The 15,610-nt window shown below is 42.1% G+C and overlaps 1 protein-coding gene across 1 annotated transcript in view; it reads left to right on the top strand.

Annotated features, from left to right (window-relative positions):
• Hmgcr (HMG coenzyme A reductase) overlaps window positions 1-14,826 on the top strand; it is a 24,229-nt gene extending 9,403 nt beyond the window's left edge. Inside the window, exons 3-14 of the mRNA XM_086967645.1 lie at window positions 53-143; window positions 639-834; window positions 1,281-1,368; window positions 1,698-1,925; window positions 2,753-2,839; window positions 8,414-8,586; window positions 8,730-8,902; window positions 9,191-9,386; window positions 11,611-11,942; window positions 12,220-12,881; window positions 13,069-13,332; window positions 13,583-14,826. Of these exons, the coding sequence (XP_086823771.1) occupies window positions 53-143; window positions 639-834; window positions 1,281-1,368; window positions 1,698-1,925; window positions 2,753-2,839; window positions 8,414-8,586; window positions 8,730-8,902; window positions 9,191-9,386; window positions 11,611-11,942; window positions 12,220-12,881; window positions 13,069-13,332; window positions 13,583-13,705 (2,613 nt within the window). The 3' untranslated portion in view covers window positions 13,706-14,826. The remainder of the gene's footprint in view (window positions 1-52; window positions 144-638; window positions 835-1,280; window positions 1,369-1,697; window positions 1,926-2,752; window positions 2,840-8,413; window positions 8,587-8,729; window positions 8,903-9,190; window positions 9,387-11,610; window positions 11,943-12,219; window positions 12,882-13,068; window positions 13,333-13,582) is intronic.
• The last annotated feature ends 784 nt before the right edge of the window (window positions 14,827-15,610 follow it).

Below are 15,610 nucleotides of genomic sequence, written 5' to 3' on the forward strand. Positions count from 1 at the left end.
TGTGGTATTTAGTAAATCGATTTATTCGACCGTATCTAATAATTGTCTTCAGGTGATCGTGGCAGCACTAACGTTGATGATAACTCTTGGGCTTACCGCTTCGAACATTGGCTATCCGTCGGCTTCACTACGCTCCCGTGAAGGTACGGATAATTGTAAAGATGTAGAATAACTGGAGTCCGCTGGGTTTTATTGATGTTTGCCACAGAAAGACATTTTCTCTTTATAGAGGATCACCAGTGAGTGATAGATATATTGACTAAATATATAAATACTAAATAAAACATTTCGAATGTAAGCGAGGACGGAAAGAGATCTGGCGTAGTATACAACAGCTGTTTTCTCCGTTTAGTCCCACAATATGTTAGTTTCTCTCGGAATCACCGATGTTATGGCTGGCTTCTGGCGTATGTATTTACATGAGTTACTGTCACTGAGTTTTGTACAAAGGACTTGTATTCTTGTAGCTTAGTTTGTCTAGGTCTTTATTATGATACGTTCCTGCACATGGACAACAATGTGGAAACAACGCATGGTCAGAGCTACCTTCGTCCGCTTTAGCTGCGCCAAATAGCGACAGGTGCATGTAAATAAAATAAAGCAAATTTCATCAGATACCTATTACCTTGTGTTTGCAGGTAGCAGTGGAGTTAGTTCAGAGCTGCACGCGGTCATTGTTTTAGGCGCATTACTATACGTGGCACATCAGCTCAAAGCGTTACGATGCTGTCGGCAAAAGGTCATCTTGGCAGCGATAGCATACGCACTATTCTCCGTGCTGATCCTCGCGGGCACTCTCGTTTGCCTTTTCGGACGAACGTTTGCACAAGTCAAGTAAGCATAGCTTTGTATCGGACGAGCCTTGACGGGTTTTCTTGTACCATGGTCACACATGATTGAGGAGCGGTGCCACCAGGCCTGAATGTAATTGATGGAATTGTTAATCGACAGTCGAGTTTGAGGGAAATAGCCCGTGACGTCGGAGTGTTGCCGAGAAGGCCTAACGTGTATTTCATCAATGCATATACATAGTATATAGAATTGTTCAGATTACTGTGCCGATAAGTAAAATGGGTCATGATTTAAAATCAAAAAAAAAAACAAATTAGATAACTTGTGGTTTTTTTTTACGATTAGATGGTGTTACGTCGGGACTCGCGCGCCCATCATCTGAAGTAATGTTTCACAATAATACCTGAATACTGAACTGCCCACATGAGGTGCGTTTACGCCAATATATAATGACAGATCTGCTTATTTTGTTATTGTTTGCTTTCCAGGGATGCGTTACCGCTATTTGTGCTTCTTCTGGACCTCGGTAAAGCCTCTAAATTAGCTCAGCACACAGCAACGCACGCAAATGCACAGGTAGTGTAAATGTGCTCGATTTTAAACGGGCGTCGCTTTAATGCGATTTGAAAAATTGATGTGTACGTAACAATGATGCTATTAGTCCTTTTATCTGGTGGTCCTTTTTTTTAGTAAGCCGTCCAACGGATGCTTGCCATATAGCGGCTAAAAACTGTTCCAGTATGATTTGACACTGATCTGTTGAAAAGTTTGAAATCTATACTAAGGCGTGTGTGTAAGTTCTAGACTAACCGATTTAATAGCTACAGCCAAGAGCAAAAGTCCTTGTTTTATATACAACAGTTTTTTATTCATATTGCCACTAAATATTATCGTTTACGTCACAGGACGGTGTAGGTGACGCTATCGGGGAGGGCCTAGCAACACTTGGTCCTGGCCTGACGCTGGACACTCTCGTGGAGACTCTTGTGATAGGCGTTGGCGTTGGCAGTTCCTCAGGGGTGGGCTCGAGTTCGGGCCTCGAAAGCCTTGCCATTTATGCTGTGCTTTCGGCTCTAATCACCTATGCTGTGTTCTTCTCATTTTACCCTGCTCTCCTCGCACTTCTATTCGAGGTAAGCGGCTATAGATCCCGCTCGTGTTATATATGACCACGAAACTGGGTTAAGTGTAAATGTGTCTTGGAAAGTAATGCGTGCCAATCTCAACAAGTATAATCGTGGCCAACTGAATCAATTAACCCATCATATTGTAGAACATGGTACTAGTCGACCGTTTGTTTGATATACACCGCTCACATAACATAGACTTTCTGAAGATTTCTCGCCATGACGCCAGGGCAACGAAGAACACTTCTAGTTAAAAGTTCAATGTTACATGAAGACAACGATTTTTTGATAATTTGTTTATCATTGTATTTTTGTCAAAAAATGTCAACGATGAATAGTTTACGTTACAACTGTTAGGGTGACACCCGTAGATAAAGCAGAGACAAGTATATTCTGTTATACGAAATTTGATTTGTTCTACGTTCACTTCTCAGCAGTGATGACGCAACTCAAAAATTTTCTAGCTTAGAACAAAGACCTTGTAACAAGCGTTCTGTCCTGTTCAATATCGAAATATGCCCTTAATTTGTTGTAACAGTTCGTACTCGACCGAATGCAGTAGTCTTGCAGACCTGGGTTTTTTTTTTAAATGTAACTAGAGAAAGCTAGCTATTAGCCATCTTAAACCGCAACGACGACTTTTTAGGTTTATGAGAACTCTGACCTTATTTCCAAAAATTAGACCGTATCATTAGAATTGATTATACGTTACTTATGAAGTTCCTTGCTGTAACAGAAGTCTGCTAATAGAATGGAAAGCCTTAAGCTGAATCAGCTTATTTGTTATCAGCTTATCATTTGTTGTTTTTTCTTGTTCTGCATTGAAATAATAGGAGACGCCAATCGAAACAAGTGACGCCAATTCATCAGGAGAGGAAAACCAGTCAAATCCAGTTTTGCAAAGAGTTAAAGTTATTATGGTAAGTTCTAAAAGGTTCACAATTACGTGTCCTATATTCACACAAATTGTATAGTATTTACGTGTCGTTGGCAGGACTTGGAATAGCATCCCCTTGGTCTTTCAGCCAGGAAGCCGGTCACCTCAACTGCCCCGTCAATATGCGTACCGTAGAACCCAAAAAAGCTGAATTTTTGGGCTTTTTTTTTTAATCGAATTTTCGTTTATATTCCGCGCTTAGATATTAACATACTGCGTTGGGTAAGATTTTTAAAATTGTTTAACTTTATTTTTAAGGCAGTTCTTAGATGATATTTATAATAATCATAATAGGAACAATTGTGATTTACTTGATTAGTAAAAAACGGCCTTATGTGTGACATACGTGTGCATTAACTAATGAGCATTATGAATGACAGCTGTCGGCACAAATCCGGCACTTTTTTGCTGCTAAAGTTGACAGTTTCTAAGGGCTAACATGGATATAAGGTAACCTGCATTCCGGACGTGCAGACGGAAATATATCGAACAAATATTTAGAGAGTCGCCCCTACCATCCAGACGTATGAGTCTCAATGATAAGACTTATAGCAAAAGCTATTGAAGACTCACTAAATCATCGTTGTATGTAAAAGATTGAGGCTGGTAGGAAAATCCGGTTCGTTGTAATGCTTCGTACCATCATCTTCATGCATCCATAAGTCCACTAAATAAATGTCCTGTTTCATTCATTCATTCATGTTCATTATTGTCAATTAAATACTATTCAGCAAATGGGTTTCGGTTCCTTCTTTGTCATTAAAAATGCTGATTGCCAGTAGACATCAAGTCAGGCCTTGTTTCGATTAACTCTTGCATTTTCCTTGAGCGGAAGCCTGTGCACGACTCAGCCTGAGAAGGATTCCAGCCTCGAGGTTCTGCATTTGAGAATTGCTTTTTGATAAATAAATTAACTAAATTTTAAAAAGTTGTTCTTCGCAGAGCAATTCAAAGCTTTCAAACACCACTGAAGGTACTGTGAAACTCTTTAGCCTTCAGTATTGGCTGGAGGATATAAATTTTCTCCATTGGCAGATTCGCATAGATGAAATTAAATATTAACTACTTGGTACCGTGATTTCTGAAAGTAAAGGAAGTCCTGTCGTCGACGGACTCTTTTCGTTATTGCATGTCTCTATCAAACATGTTTAACGTACGTAACGCTTAGCGTAGGTGTTTTTAATTACATTACGAAATTCTTATGAAAAATGCCTACATACATATAACATAAATACATGTTAGTTCGTATCTACCTAAGGATTTTTTGACGACTTAAAAGCTATTTCTGTGAAAAAAGGTTTAACGTTACGTCGGATCGACACTGAGCAGCCAACCCGATCCACAATTGAGAAGCATGTACTTAAATCGCGGAAAACTGTCCCGTTTGAAAGTAGTTTTATGTACCAGCTTCTGAAAAATTCAGTCGGATCAAGATTCGTAACCATCTCTCGGGCTGCGTTAAGTCACCTATGCGCCTACTTCGAATTCCGGTATAAATAACGCGAATAGAAACGCATATGTCTAAAGCTCATGAAAAGGTGAACGGTTTCATTGAAGTCATCGCCTCGATGACTGTCTGTGACGCCATCTTGCAAGTCATTCCAACTTTAAGGTTGCGCGGCGGAACAAGCATCACCTTTTTTGGTTTCGCTGTTTAGCGGGTTGCTTGGCACTCGCCTCACTTTCCTCCTTGCTGACGTTACCGCGGGATAAACCTGAACCAGGTTAGGATAAAGGGTAATATTGCCACGGATAGGTATGTGCAGGTCGTTCGTTATGGCGAGTTCACCTTTTATTGTGTGCGAAAGCTTAGCGAAACAGCGGCTGTGCGTCTACTTTTGTTAAGACTAATCACTCTTGGAGCTGTAACTGTAGCAACCCACTATGACCCAATTTTCATTCTCAATGATACTGACACATAGACATAACAAAGTGCTCAATAAAAAGACCACTGTATACTCGGTACTTCATTCACTCGCGCCGGATTTCCGAAGGTAAACTTTCTACGAATAAACGACGGAGACTAGGATTAAGAGTCTGGTATTCTTGATCGGATTCGAATTATTCGAAACTTCTTGGACTATGCCTCGCATCTCAATGCAGGAAATAGTACTTGTGAGGTCTGTCATGCCTTTTTATTCGAAGCTTGATAGTTGCCAAAGCACAGTGCTTCTATGTATATATATATATATATATACATATACATATGTATTATGTATGTGTATATATATTATTTATGTGTTTTTATACATCGCAGCATTATGCTTAGTGAATTATTTAGAACGATAAAAGAATAATGCTCAGCGGGCAATCAAGTGGACTTCTGAACCTTCTGATATGTCAGCGGAAATTGATTCCGACAATGTTTTCCTGGTAGCCGACTGCCAGTTATAAACTTTTGTTCCCTACTAATATCTTCGTCAGTCGATGCGCTATTCTATAAAAGACGAACAAGCTACAGGACAATCACGTCATAACTTCCGCGTACGGCCGCCAAACGGCTGTATCGCCCCCGACAATCCATTTCTCCGCCAACAATTTCTCTCTCTCTCTCTCTCTCTCTCTCTCAATATACATATATCATGTTCAAACCAGCTTGCTCCCTTCGCTTCATAGTCGTTAAATGGGAGAATGACAGTTTTAAACTATCAAGTAACAAAATTTCAGTTGGAACTTTTAGATCAGCTCGTTGATGATAAAGTCACGGTTTAATGCTAGCCTGTACGAATAAGTGGTACTCTTTTTCTTTGTGTCACCGCTTAGGTTCATAGTTAATAAAAAAAAAAGAAGTATGAAGAATGACACACAGATATGGAACCGGGGCGAAGAAAATTTGGGACGATGATAGTGCGCGCGTTTTTGCAGGTCTATACGCGTGAAAAACGTGTAAAATTTTCGGTCACATACATTATATACGCGTATATACGTACACTCATTAGAGGGTCTAAAGCGGAACACCCGAGTTTAGTCAACTACGAGCAGAATGATCACTGACAAAGCGGAAGTGGAACTAGCTACTTTATTGCTCTATAGCAAAAGAGACCGCTGTACGATGATTTTGTGATACGAACGAGGATCACCTCGTTCGTCGAGCGATAGGCGGTTCAGGACTTTCACCAGAGAAGAATGGTATTGAAACATAACAGCCATCAACGTAACAATGGCGTTGAAAAGCTCGAAACGAATTGAAAATAGAAAGCGGGTTTTACCGTATTACGCTTTTGTATTACTAATTTCTACCGTATTACTTTTTTGAGCCGCTCAGTCCTATTTATTATTCTCACTATACGATGCTGCAAGCATATTACAGGGTCCAACATTATAGTTCTGTAGATATAAGGCGCAATTGACTAACGACCTTACCCAATAATTGTGGTGAAATCTATATACCACATGTATGTGTGTCAATCTCTGTAATGGAGTATTTTAATTTTTTAAGAACAGGTTTGTTACTTTACCAGATGTGGCACGAGGAACCGTTGAAAATACATGTACACGAGACGAGCCTCTGGTTTATCTCGTGTACATGTATTTACAAAACGTCCCTAACCGTTCTTACCAGGCCTGAAACCTTTTCGGTTTTAAAAAATACAGCTTTTCGTTGGCTGAAAATATCAGAATGTCGTTAAAGTTATATCTTTAGAAGAAACCAACTTACAAAAAAAATTGTTCTCCGAATATATAAGCTACAAGTATGTCATAAGTACCGCTGATCTTATCTCGCTTACTTTAGCCTCTATCTGTGCTACGAGAGTTTTGTAATGACGTTTGATTCATTCTAAAGGCCAACTCGCTCCACAGGACACGCACTCAGATCAGGGCTCATCACAGAGTCGAGGTCTTCTCAATAGTGTCGACTAAATTTCAACTGTTCATTTTTTTATGTTCTTTTATGGCTATCCCGGAAATTAAATGCGCTGGAACATTGAATTCTATGGATAGCTAGAAAATATTAACATAGACCTTTCGAAAACGACGTGAATGAGCTTGTCATCATGGCTTTCTTTGTTACAATGTCGTTCAGCCTTTAGTGGTTGTCTTGTAACGTTATCTAATGTTCGATTGTGACATATGCGTTTCTATGCTCGTGGAAAGCTTTCGTTCGCAAGCACCTCTTCGGTCTCCCTTCCTTGCCTTTCTATTTCCCCTTGTGGCTGTCTGCTTTTGCCTGGCTTTGTACCGTACGAAAATGAACATTCAACAAAGTTTACTGCACCCTTGTGCGTGCTGCATAGAACGGAAAATACTGATTTGATTGTTACGTCTAATCGATTTCCCAGTAAAACAATGTTTGATGTACAGAATTGATCAGTGATTCTAAAAGAGAAAAGGCAACTCCATGTTCGACGTTCCACGGTTGCCCACACTCGTCGAGTGCAAACCTATAGCATGGTATTACTCAACACTACTTGAAATAATTACTCCAGTATCGACGAACGGTTGTCCGAACGACGTGGACAGTCTGTCGACAGAGGTGACGAGGTGCACCGTACCGCTCACAACCGGCCACTGGTGTTTTCTTATTTGACTAGCGCAGCCTACCTCTTGTTGCCTTCATCTGTATCTTCGTCGTCTTTTTCGTCTTCATCGTTGTCCATGAACGGGGAAATGGACTCGCCATCAAGGAAAGCCATGAAGGCGGCTACCGCTACGGTAGCGGGTTCGCTTTGACGTCTAGCGCGGCTGGTCTGTCGTCCACAACCACTTTGCCGTTTGCCCGCAGCAAATGGTGCGGATAGTAGATGGCTCTCGCAGTAAACTTGTCTGAACGCCTGTCAAGCAATGCCTTCGATGTCGATCTGTTGAGGGTGCAGGGAGAAACTCCGTGCGTTCGGAGAAGTGCGCGATCCATGAAGCAATGTGGGCGTAAATAACGTACGCTAAACTAAACGGAATCGCATGCGGATATAAAAGAACAGTGTTCCAAGCCGTATCCTGAATGATTCGCAGTCTTGAGCGTGCGCACGTCGTCGTGTAGTTGCGGGGCCCCGTAATGTTTGCTGCTATGTGTACATACTATAAAGATTATTAGTGGAATTAGAGAATGGTATTGCTGGCCGGTAAACAGTAATTGTTCAGTGGGTCAAAAACTAGGTGCTGAGAACTTGCCCATAAATGATCATTGCGTTCAAGACGTCGTCGAACCACACAGATTCATGCTATTACTGTGCTATTTCATCTTTTGTTAATCTCAGCAAGAAATAGGCCTGGTCGAACTCTCCATTAGTGTGAAGTAAGTTCTGTATGTATGTGATTTTAGCTGCTTCAGAATGAAACGCCCTACGCAGTATGCATAGAGTTCCCCCAAACGCTTTGAAGCTGTTCGTGTGACTAAGACGTTTAGCAGTCAAATCTTGAATTGGGTATTCCCTATACTGTTCCTAAATAAAAATGATCAGTCCAGTTAATGCCTTGCTAGCGAATGAAGTTCTCTTACAAATCAGAGTAGTTCGTCCTGTTTACTGTAACTACACGTATCGATAATGGCTGCACGGTGTTCCTGCGGCAAACGATGCTTGACAACAAGTTGATCTGTTTTTGTGTGACGCTGTTACAGAGTGCAGGTTTGATGGTTGTACATGCACACAATCGCTGTGCATCGCCGAACGGAATACCAACAAGTGGCTCCAACCAAAGTGCGCAGTCTTTCGCTGTTTCCTCGGAGAACACCGCAAGCGACTCAGAAGCACAGGCCTTGCCTGCACCACACCCAACCGCAGCAATGCCCAGGTTCGGAGAAGCCCGAGGCTTGACAGAAAGATCTAAGGAGTTTCACGTGATGTAGATTGTCGAGTAGTTACTGCTGTATGCGGAACCCGCAGCTATTAACCTGTATTTGTGGTGACCATTGTTGAATGACGTGCTGTTTGCAGGTTGTACGAACAGATTGCTGGAATAGGCAGTCCGACAGGCTGGTTTTGGTTAAGCATTGAGCAGGTCGTTATACTTGGTGTGGCCCTGGGCATTGCGGTCAAATACCTCTTCTTCGAGAGGCGTGCGCAATTAAAACAAGAGCTGGCGTCAGCGGCCATTGATCTCATTGAGGGTAGGTTCGGGTTTCGTAGCGTAGAAAAGATGCCACGTCTCGCGTCAAGATCGCCTACGCAGTTTAAAAAACCACATAGGACAGCACTAGCTTCGTCTATTTGTCTACACTTGCTTGAGGCTAACGCAGACAGATGACTTTTTAGATAAATCTTACCTATAGTCTGAATTGCTTGTTTGTCATATTGTTAGTACATGTATAAGAAGCGACTGTACAGGAAAATTTTATAGTTTGCCCTTGACAACTAGCTGATTTCTCGATTACTCAATTATACACTTCCCTTACTAGGGATCGACAAGACAAAGCTGCGAGGGTCACCTCACTGTGATGTGGCGCCAGATCGCAATCTACGTGATAGAGTACGCAAGATATCGTCTGAGCTCGAGGAGCGCAAAAGACCCTCATTTATGCTTGGAGCCGAAGATGGCGAATTCGACCGCGAAGACAAAATGGTTCAGACGGATCCGCCGTTTGTCGTGCACAGGTAACTGACAGCCATCTTTTTTCAAGTCTTTATGCTTCTTTATTGACAGCTAACTGAAACCAGAGGAGGCGATCTGACCCAGAGTATCACTCACAGCACACCAGCGATATAACACTAATCAATAGTGATTACGATACATACGATAAGATCTGCACGTGACTCTGCAGAGGGCTGTATTACTTGATGTTTCCCTTCAACTCCACCGTTCATGTGGCAATTAACATTTTGAAAAAAAGTTTGAAGTATCAGCTTGCTTGGCTACTGAAAACTAAGCTTAGTGAAAAAAAAAAACGAATAAAGCAAATCAATAAACTTAATTGCGCGAAAATGGAATGAAAACAAATCAAGACGTGGTTATCCAGTTGTAGCGAAGCGATGAACACACTTCAATGTCCAGTGCGGTTTTGGCGATCTTTAGAACTGACGCTTGGCGTACAATCCGCCCTTGTTATCACACGCGTCATTTATCAACGTCATTGACGCCGTTTCGTCGTCGGCCAGCGTGAGGAACACAATTAACCACCGTCAGTATTTTTATGTTGGCTCGACGCTTGAAGTCTGAAGCGGTAGGTAAATGTGTGTCTTTCTGCGAGTTGATCCTCATGAGAAAGCAGTCAGCAAACGTAAAAATTAAGAACCAACAAAGGTCTGTGAGTGTGACATCCATAATCTTATTTGCATATCTGACCTGTGTGTGGTACGAACTAGACGAACCTGGCATTTCTAATATTATATAGTTGTATTGTTTAACGCTCGGTTATCACCTGGCTTACACTGTAGAATATTCAAGTGTGAGCGAGGCGATCTAGCGAAGATCTAGACTTCAATAGAATTATTGACGTCTAGATCCTCTATGCGCAGCTTCGCAGTTGCACACCCTAGACATCTTCCCCGTCCCGACCAACGTGTCACCGCCGTTTTTTGTCTCTATTTCGTTAGTCGGCCTCAACCAGTACGATTTCTGTCGGACCTATCCATTCCGCGAGTGCATGTGTGTATAAATGCTATCAGAAAATCATCGCGTCCATCATGGCCCTTCCGGTGTTTTTTATGGGTTAGTTCCCGTTATTGCTATCAGTATTTTGTGCTCACTCGACTATCCTAGTAGCGTGTATATTTTCAATGGCTTCCTCTGCATGGACCGGCGTAGGGGAGGCAGTAATAGAAAAGGCGGCAACTACATCAGCAAGAAAAAACAAGCATACGGCGAAAATGAGCGTATGTATGCGTTGATGAGCGCAGTCCCTGTTCGATGTGGTTTTCCGCATCAAGAACTTGAGCAGTAGACGATGATGAATAGTACACAGTGCGTGCATCTTTTTACCCAGCGGATGTTTTGTATAGTGATCTGTCCAGAAAAACTCAGGGCACACATTGATGGGACGAGACACACTCGAACGCCACATGGTCGTTACCTTAAGAACTCCCAATCTGTAGAAACAAATAGTGATTATCGACGACGTGACGTCCGTAATATCGAACCTGCTTGGCATGAATCAGATCATCTAATTTTTGGAACGTGATAGGCGACGCTGCTCGCTTTAACCCAACAAATTGCAGCTGTTATTAATTAGCGTAAACTGGAGAATACTAAAGTAAATTGAGTAATGGCTGTCTACGCACTGTTCGTTGATAACAGAGTCCACAAACATTTGATATCTTATATGTTTATGGAAGGTTCTACAAAAAGTTCGAAGGGAAATAACTTGAGAAAATGTTAGATATTCATCTGTCCGTAAACGCCAACTGTGTGTCTGTGTAATCGAACAGGGAGATCGAAAGATCGTCATGGGGTACAGTTGCGCTACAACATCAGATGCCTTTGAATACCATAATGGCATGAACGACTGGGTTAAATGCCACGATAACCGTAAACAAGAGACTGGCAGACATACGGATAGCAAATAAAAATAGGAAAACAAGAAAGATCTACGACAATGTCCTTTTACGCCGTTCTTATTATTACATTAAAATATAAATATTATATTAAAACGTCCTTCATATTATACAAGTTCTATTTTTAGGACACGAGAATACGATTGACCAGAAGATTAATTGGAAACATATACGACACGAAGCCGGCTAATGTCGCCACGAGCACGGCTAAATCGAGAACAGAAACTTCGATTCGAGAGTAGCACATCTGTACATAAAAGCTCCAAAAAGCTAATTTACCCTTGCCTGTTGTTGCTTCTTCCTTTCCTTTGTTTACTTGACACGATAGTGATTCATCGGTGACATCGCCTATCACGCACGTTGTTGCAACAGATACTGAAGACGAATGTCCGTGTCGTGATATATCCGAATGTCTTGAACTGTTAAGTAAGGAGGGCGGATCCCACGAGCTCACGGACAAGGAGGTCCTCATGATGCTTGACAGCGGCCATATACCGGCGTACAAGCTAGAATCGGTGCTCGACAACCCTATCCGTGGGGTAGCCATTCGACGTCACGTCGTCGCCACCGAGGCGGCAGCTGGTCCGGTTCTACAGAAGCTCCCTTACCTCCACTACGACTACTCACTTGTAATGGGAGCTTGCTGTGAGAACGTTATTGGTAAGACCAGCATCTACCGAAACACATACGCTTTCAGTGGTGCAAGAAACAATACGTTCGCGATCATCCCATAAAAAGCAAATTCAAAAATACTACCCACTGATAATTAACAGTTGGAATTGTTCTTACAATAGTAGCAGTGGTATTCGAAACAAAACGGCAATGGTACTATGTACGGACTCGGCAGAATGCCGGTCTTCTAAATCTCTCGGCACCTTAGCCAACTTAAATAACACTCAGCTCTTAACGAGTAGCCATAATTCCGTATCTCCCATAGGTTACGTTCCAATACCTGTTGGTATTGCTGGCCCATTGTTACTCGACGGTCGCAAATTTTTCGTTCCCATGGCAACGACCGAGGGCTGTTTAATTGCATCGACAAATCGTGGATGTCGAGCCATTGCCAGGGCCGGTGGAGCATGCTCGGAGGTCTTCAATGAGGGTATGACTCGGGGACCCGTCATCAAGCTGCCAAGTGCCACCGAAGCCTCTAATATAACCAAGTGGCTGAGAAAGAAGGAAAACTTTGCTGAAATCAAACAGGCCTTTGACGCCACATCTCGTTTTGCCAGACTCCAGCGAATACAGACTCGAATTGTTGGTAAATACCTGTTCATTCGGTTCGTTTCGACGACGGGTGACGCAATGGGCATGAATATGCTATCGAAAGGCAGTGAAATTGCGCTCGAACGCTTGCGCGAGATCTTCCCCACTGTCGAGATAATCTCAGTATCGGGCAATTACTGCACCGACAAAAAGCCAGCAGCCGTCAACTGGATTGAGGGCCGAGGCAAGGGTGTCGTATGCGAGTCCGTCATTCCAGCGCGTCTGGTTAGCGAAGTGCTGAAAACGAGCGCGGCCGCCGTGGCTGAAGTGAATACCAGCAAAAACCTTATCGGCTCCGCAATTGCAGGATCAATCGGAGGATTCAACGCACAGGTATAAAAAATATATATAGGTTTTCTCGGTTCACCTCTATCTATATCTGCATTTCAATATCTAAAGAAAATATACAGTATATTTGGTATATTTAATTGATTCTCCCTATTAGATCCCCTTTTATCGGTGACTTTAGCCTATTTCACTTTTGTACCCAATTTTCATTTCTTATTTCTCCATTTTGCAGGCGGCTAATATCGTTACGGCAATATACATTGCCACTGGGCAAGACCCGGCGCAGAACGTAGGAAGTTCAAATTGTATCACCGTTGTTGAAAGTTGCGGCGAAAACAACGAGGACCTGTACATTTCGTGTACGATGCCGTCGATTGAAATTGGCACCGTTGGAGGTGGAACAATACTACCGGCGCAAAGCTCCCTTCTCGAGTTGTTGGGTGTTAAAGGCTCATCGCAAGATATGCCGGGCGAAAATGCGAGAACGCTTGCTAGGGTACGCTGGAACATTTTATAAAGCAGAGCTTCTTTAACCAAATCCGGAACAATCAAAATCCAACTTTGGCTCTTGTTTGATTGCCAGTTATGAGGCAGTATTATTACATATCCTATGATAGGCACCAAATCGCGAACACAACGCGTTGGTTTTGCTTACACTAACTGTTGATGCTACGGTTGTTATAGAATACGGCCCGAAATAGGTATTTTTAACTCGGCCTTTTCCGGTCTCTGGTATTGACTCGCAGGTTGTATGTGCTACCGTAATGGCTGGCGAGCTATCACTGCTATCGGCGCTTGCCGCTGGCCACCTGGTCAAATCGCATATGCGGCACAATCGTTCATCGATTAACATGAGCACTTCAACGTAGGAAGGTATGGCCGCATACACAGTGTCTTCCAAAGCGACTTCATCTGCCGAAACTCAGTGTCTTCTGTTTCCTTGCACACTGATAAACTAAACAAAAACAGGCATACATCGTATTACCGGCGCCGTAGTGCTTACTAAAATGTCCATTTCCCGGATGCTGTAGTTTCTGTCTATGACCACTTTTTACGACCAACATTAGCCTCCGGTTGCTACAACGTCAACGGTTATCTATCTACATGTCGTATGCATCTTCGCTTAATAACCAATACCGGATAGCGCACGCTTAGTTGATAAACTCAGATGCAATAAATTGAATTACTGAAAACAAATAATATAACATACTCTTTCAAACCAAAGAAGGAGTACGTTCGCTATCATTCTGGGTGGCCCAGTATACGCACTTGGCGCAGTGCATATGTTCAAAAATGATTCGTCGGGACGAGCATGCTCCTGGGGCAACCTGTTCAGTTTTTAAAGAAGGACGACACGACGATACGACCTTCGTGCCGTGCGCTTGAAAGACGGAAGAAGATTTAATGTCGAAAAAAAAACAAACTGTACAAATATTATCTAAAGCATGCGCACATTTATAGATACGCGAACATTCAGCTATGAGGAAGTACAGACAAGACAAACACGGAAAATTTAATAAGAAGTAAACAAAAAACTTTGCATTCCAGCAAAGGTGACAGCACTATTTGATATAAGCGTGCTTTTTAAGTAAAACGAGTGCAATATGTTAGCTCCTATAGTAAAGGCGACAGTGAGTGACTGCATAATTGACTTAAACGCATGAGAGAGTAGCTGCGTCGGCTGGGAGCTTCATGGAAAAGATTTGAGTGGATAGTACATGAAAACAATAGTAACGGCGCATACATACTTACTAAGAAGAAGCGCTCAGCGAACTGGAAAAACGAAAAGGGCAAAAATGGACGCGCGACGTATAGACTCGATATAGACTGTTAGGAACTACGGAGCCACGTTAAGGCTATAGGCAACGGAGGACAGGCGAGGGTTCTACATGCCGAAGCTGAACAATAATAGAACAACGAAATACGATCAACAGAGAGATAAGTCGCCTTTCATAGATTTTTTCAATATACGTGATATAATTTTAATCAAGCTAGAAAGCTGTTGCCACACCATGCATAGATAGTGGCTATAGCCATACATTGAGCTGTGTGCCCGTCATGTCGGCGTGACGATAATACTAGTGCAGACGCTCAAATTCATTAAGGCATGTTTGATTTTACGAAATATAATATAGACACATGTATCACGAGGGCGAGTCACGCTCTGAGCACACTTTTTTGCTGACACTTTTACAAGTAATGATGATGACGATGATGATGATGATATGGACAACTGAGCAACACTCACAAAGTACCACACAGAGTTGACTGACATTAGCGTATACGTCTAACTGAAGCTAACGAGTATACACAAATGATGATCGAAGATGTTGAGTGTGATAAATAGTCTTATCTTCTATCTGTAGAAATAAATTGAAGTTTATTGGCACACGATTTACTAGTGGCCATGGAACGAAGTTAGATTTAAAACGGATCGCTAAATAAAACAAAAAAAAAGACAAAACAATTGTTGAACCAGACAAATAAAATATCATAGATAGAAACGACGGCCATTGTTGACAAAACGGAACGCAAGTTAAACACATTCTCAAACACATAAATGACGAGCGGCTGGAGTGAAAAATCTAATGAAAGATAAATGCATTCTAGACGCAAATTTTCTATACTGTACAAAGATTTGGACAGGATCGGGAGAAATGACTGGCGATTGGGGCTCGTCCTGCTTTCAGTGGATCACCCACTGTTGAGCCAAAGGTCATTGTTCTCTTATTTGGTCCATTTTATTGAACTACTTATATATATATATATATGTA

This window comes from Varroa jacobsoni, unplaced genomic scaffold (assembly GCF_002532875.2).
Source record: "Varroa jacobsoni isolate VJ856 unplaced genomic scaffold, vjacob_1.0 scaffold_275, whole genome shotgun sequence".
NCBI lineage: Eukaryota > Metazoa > Arthropoda > Arachnida > Mesostigmata > Varroidae > Varroa > Varroa jacobsoni.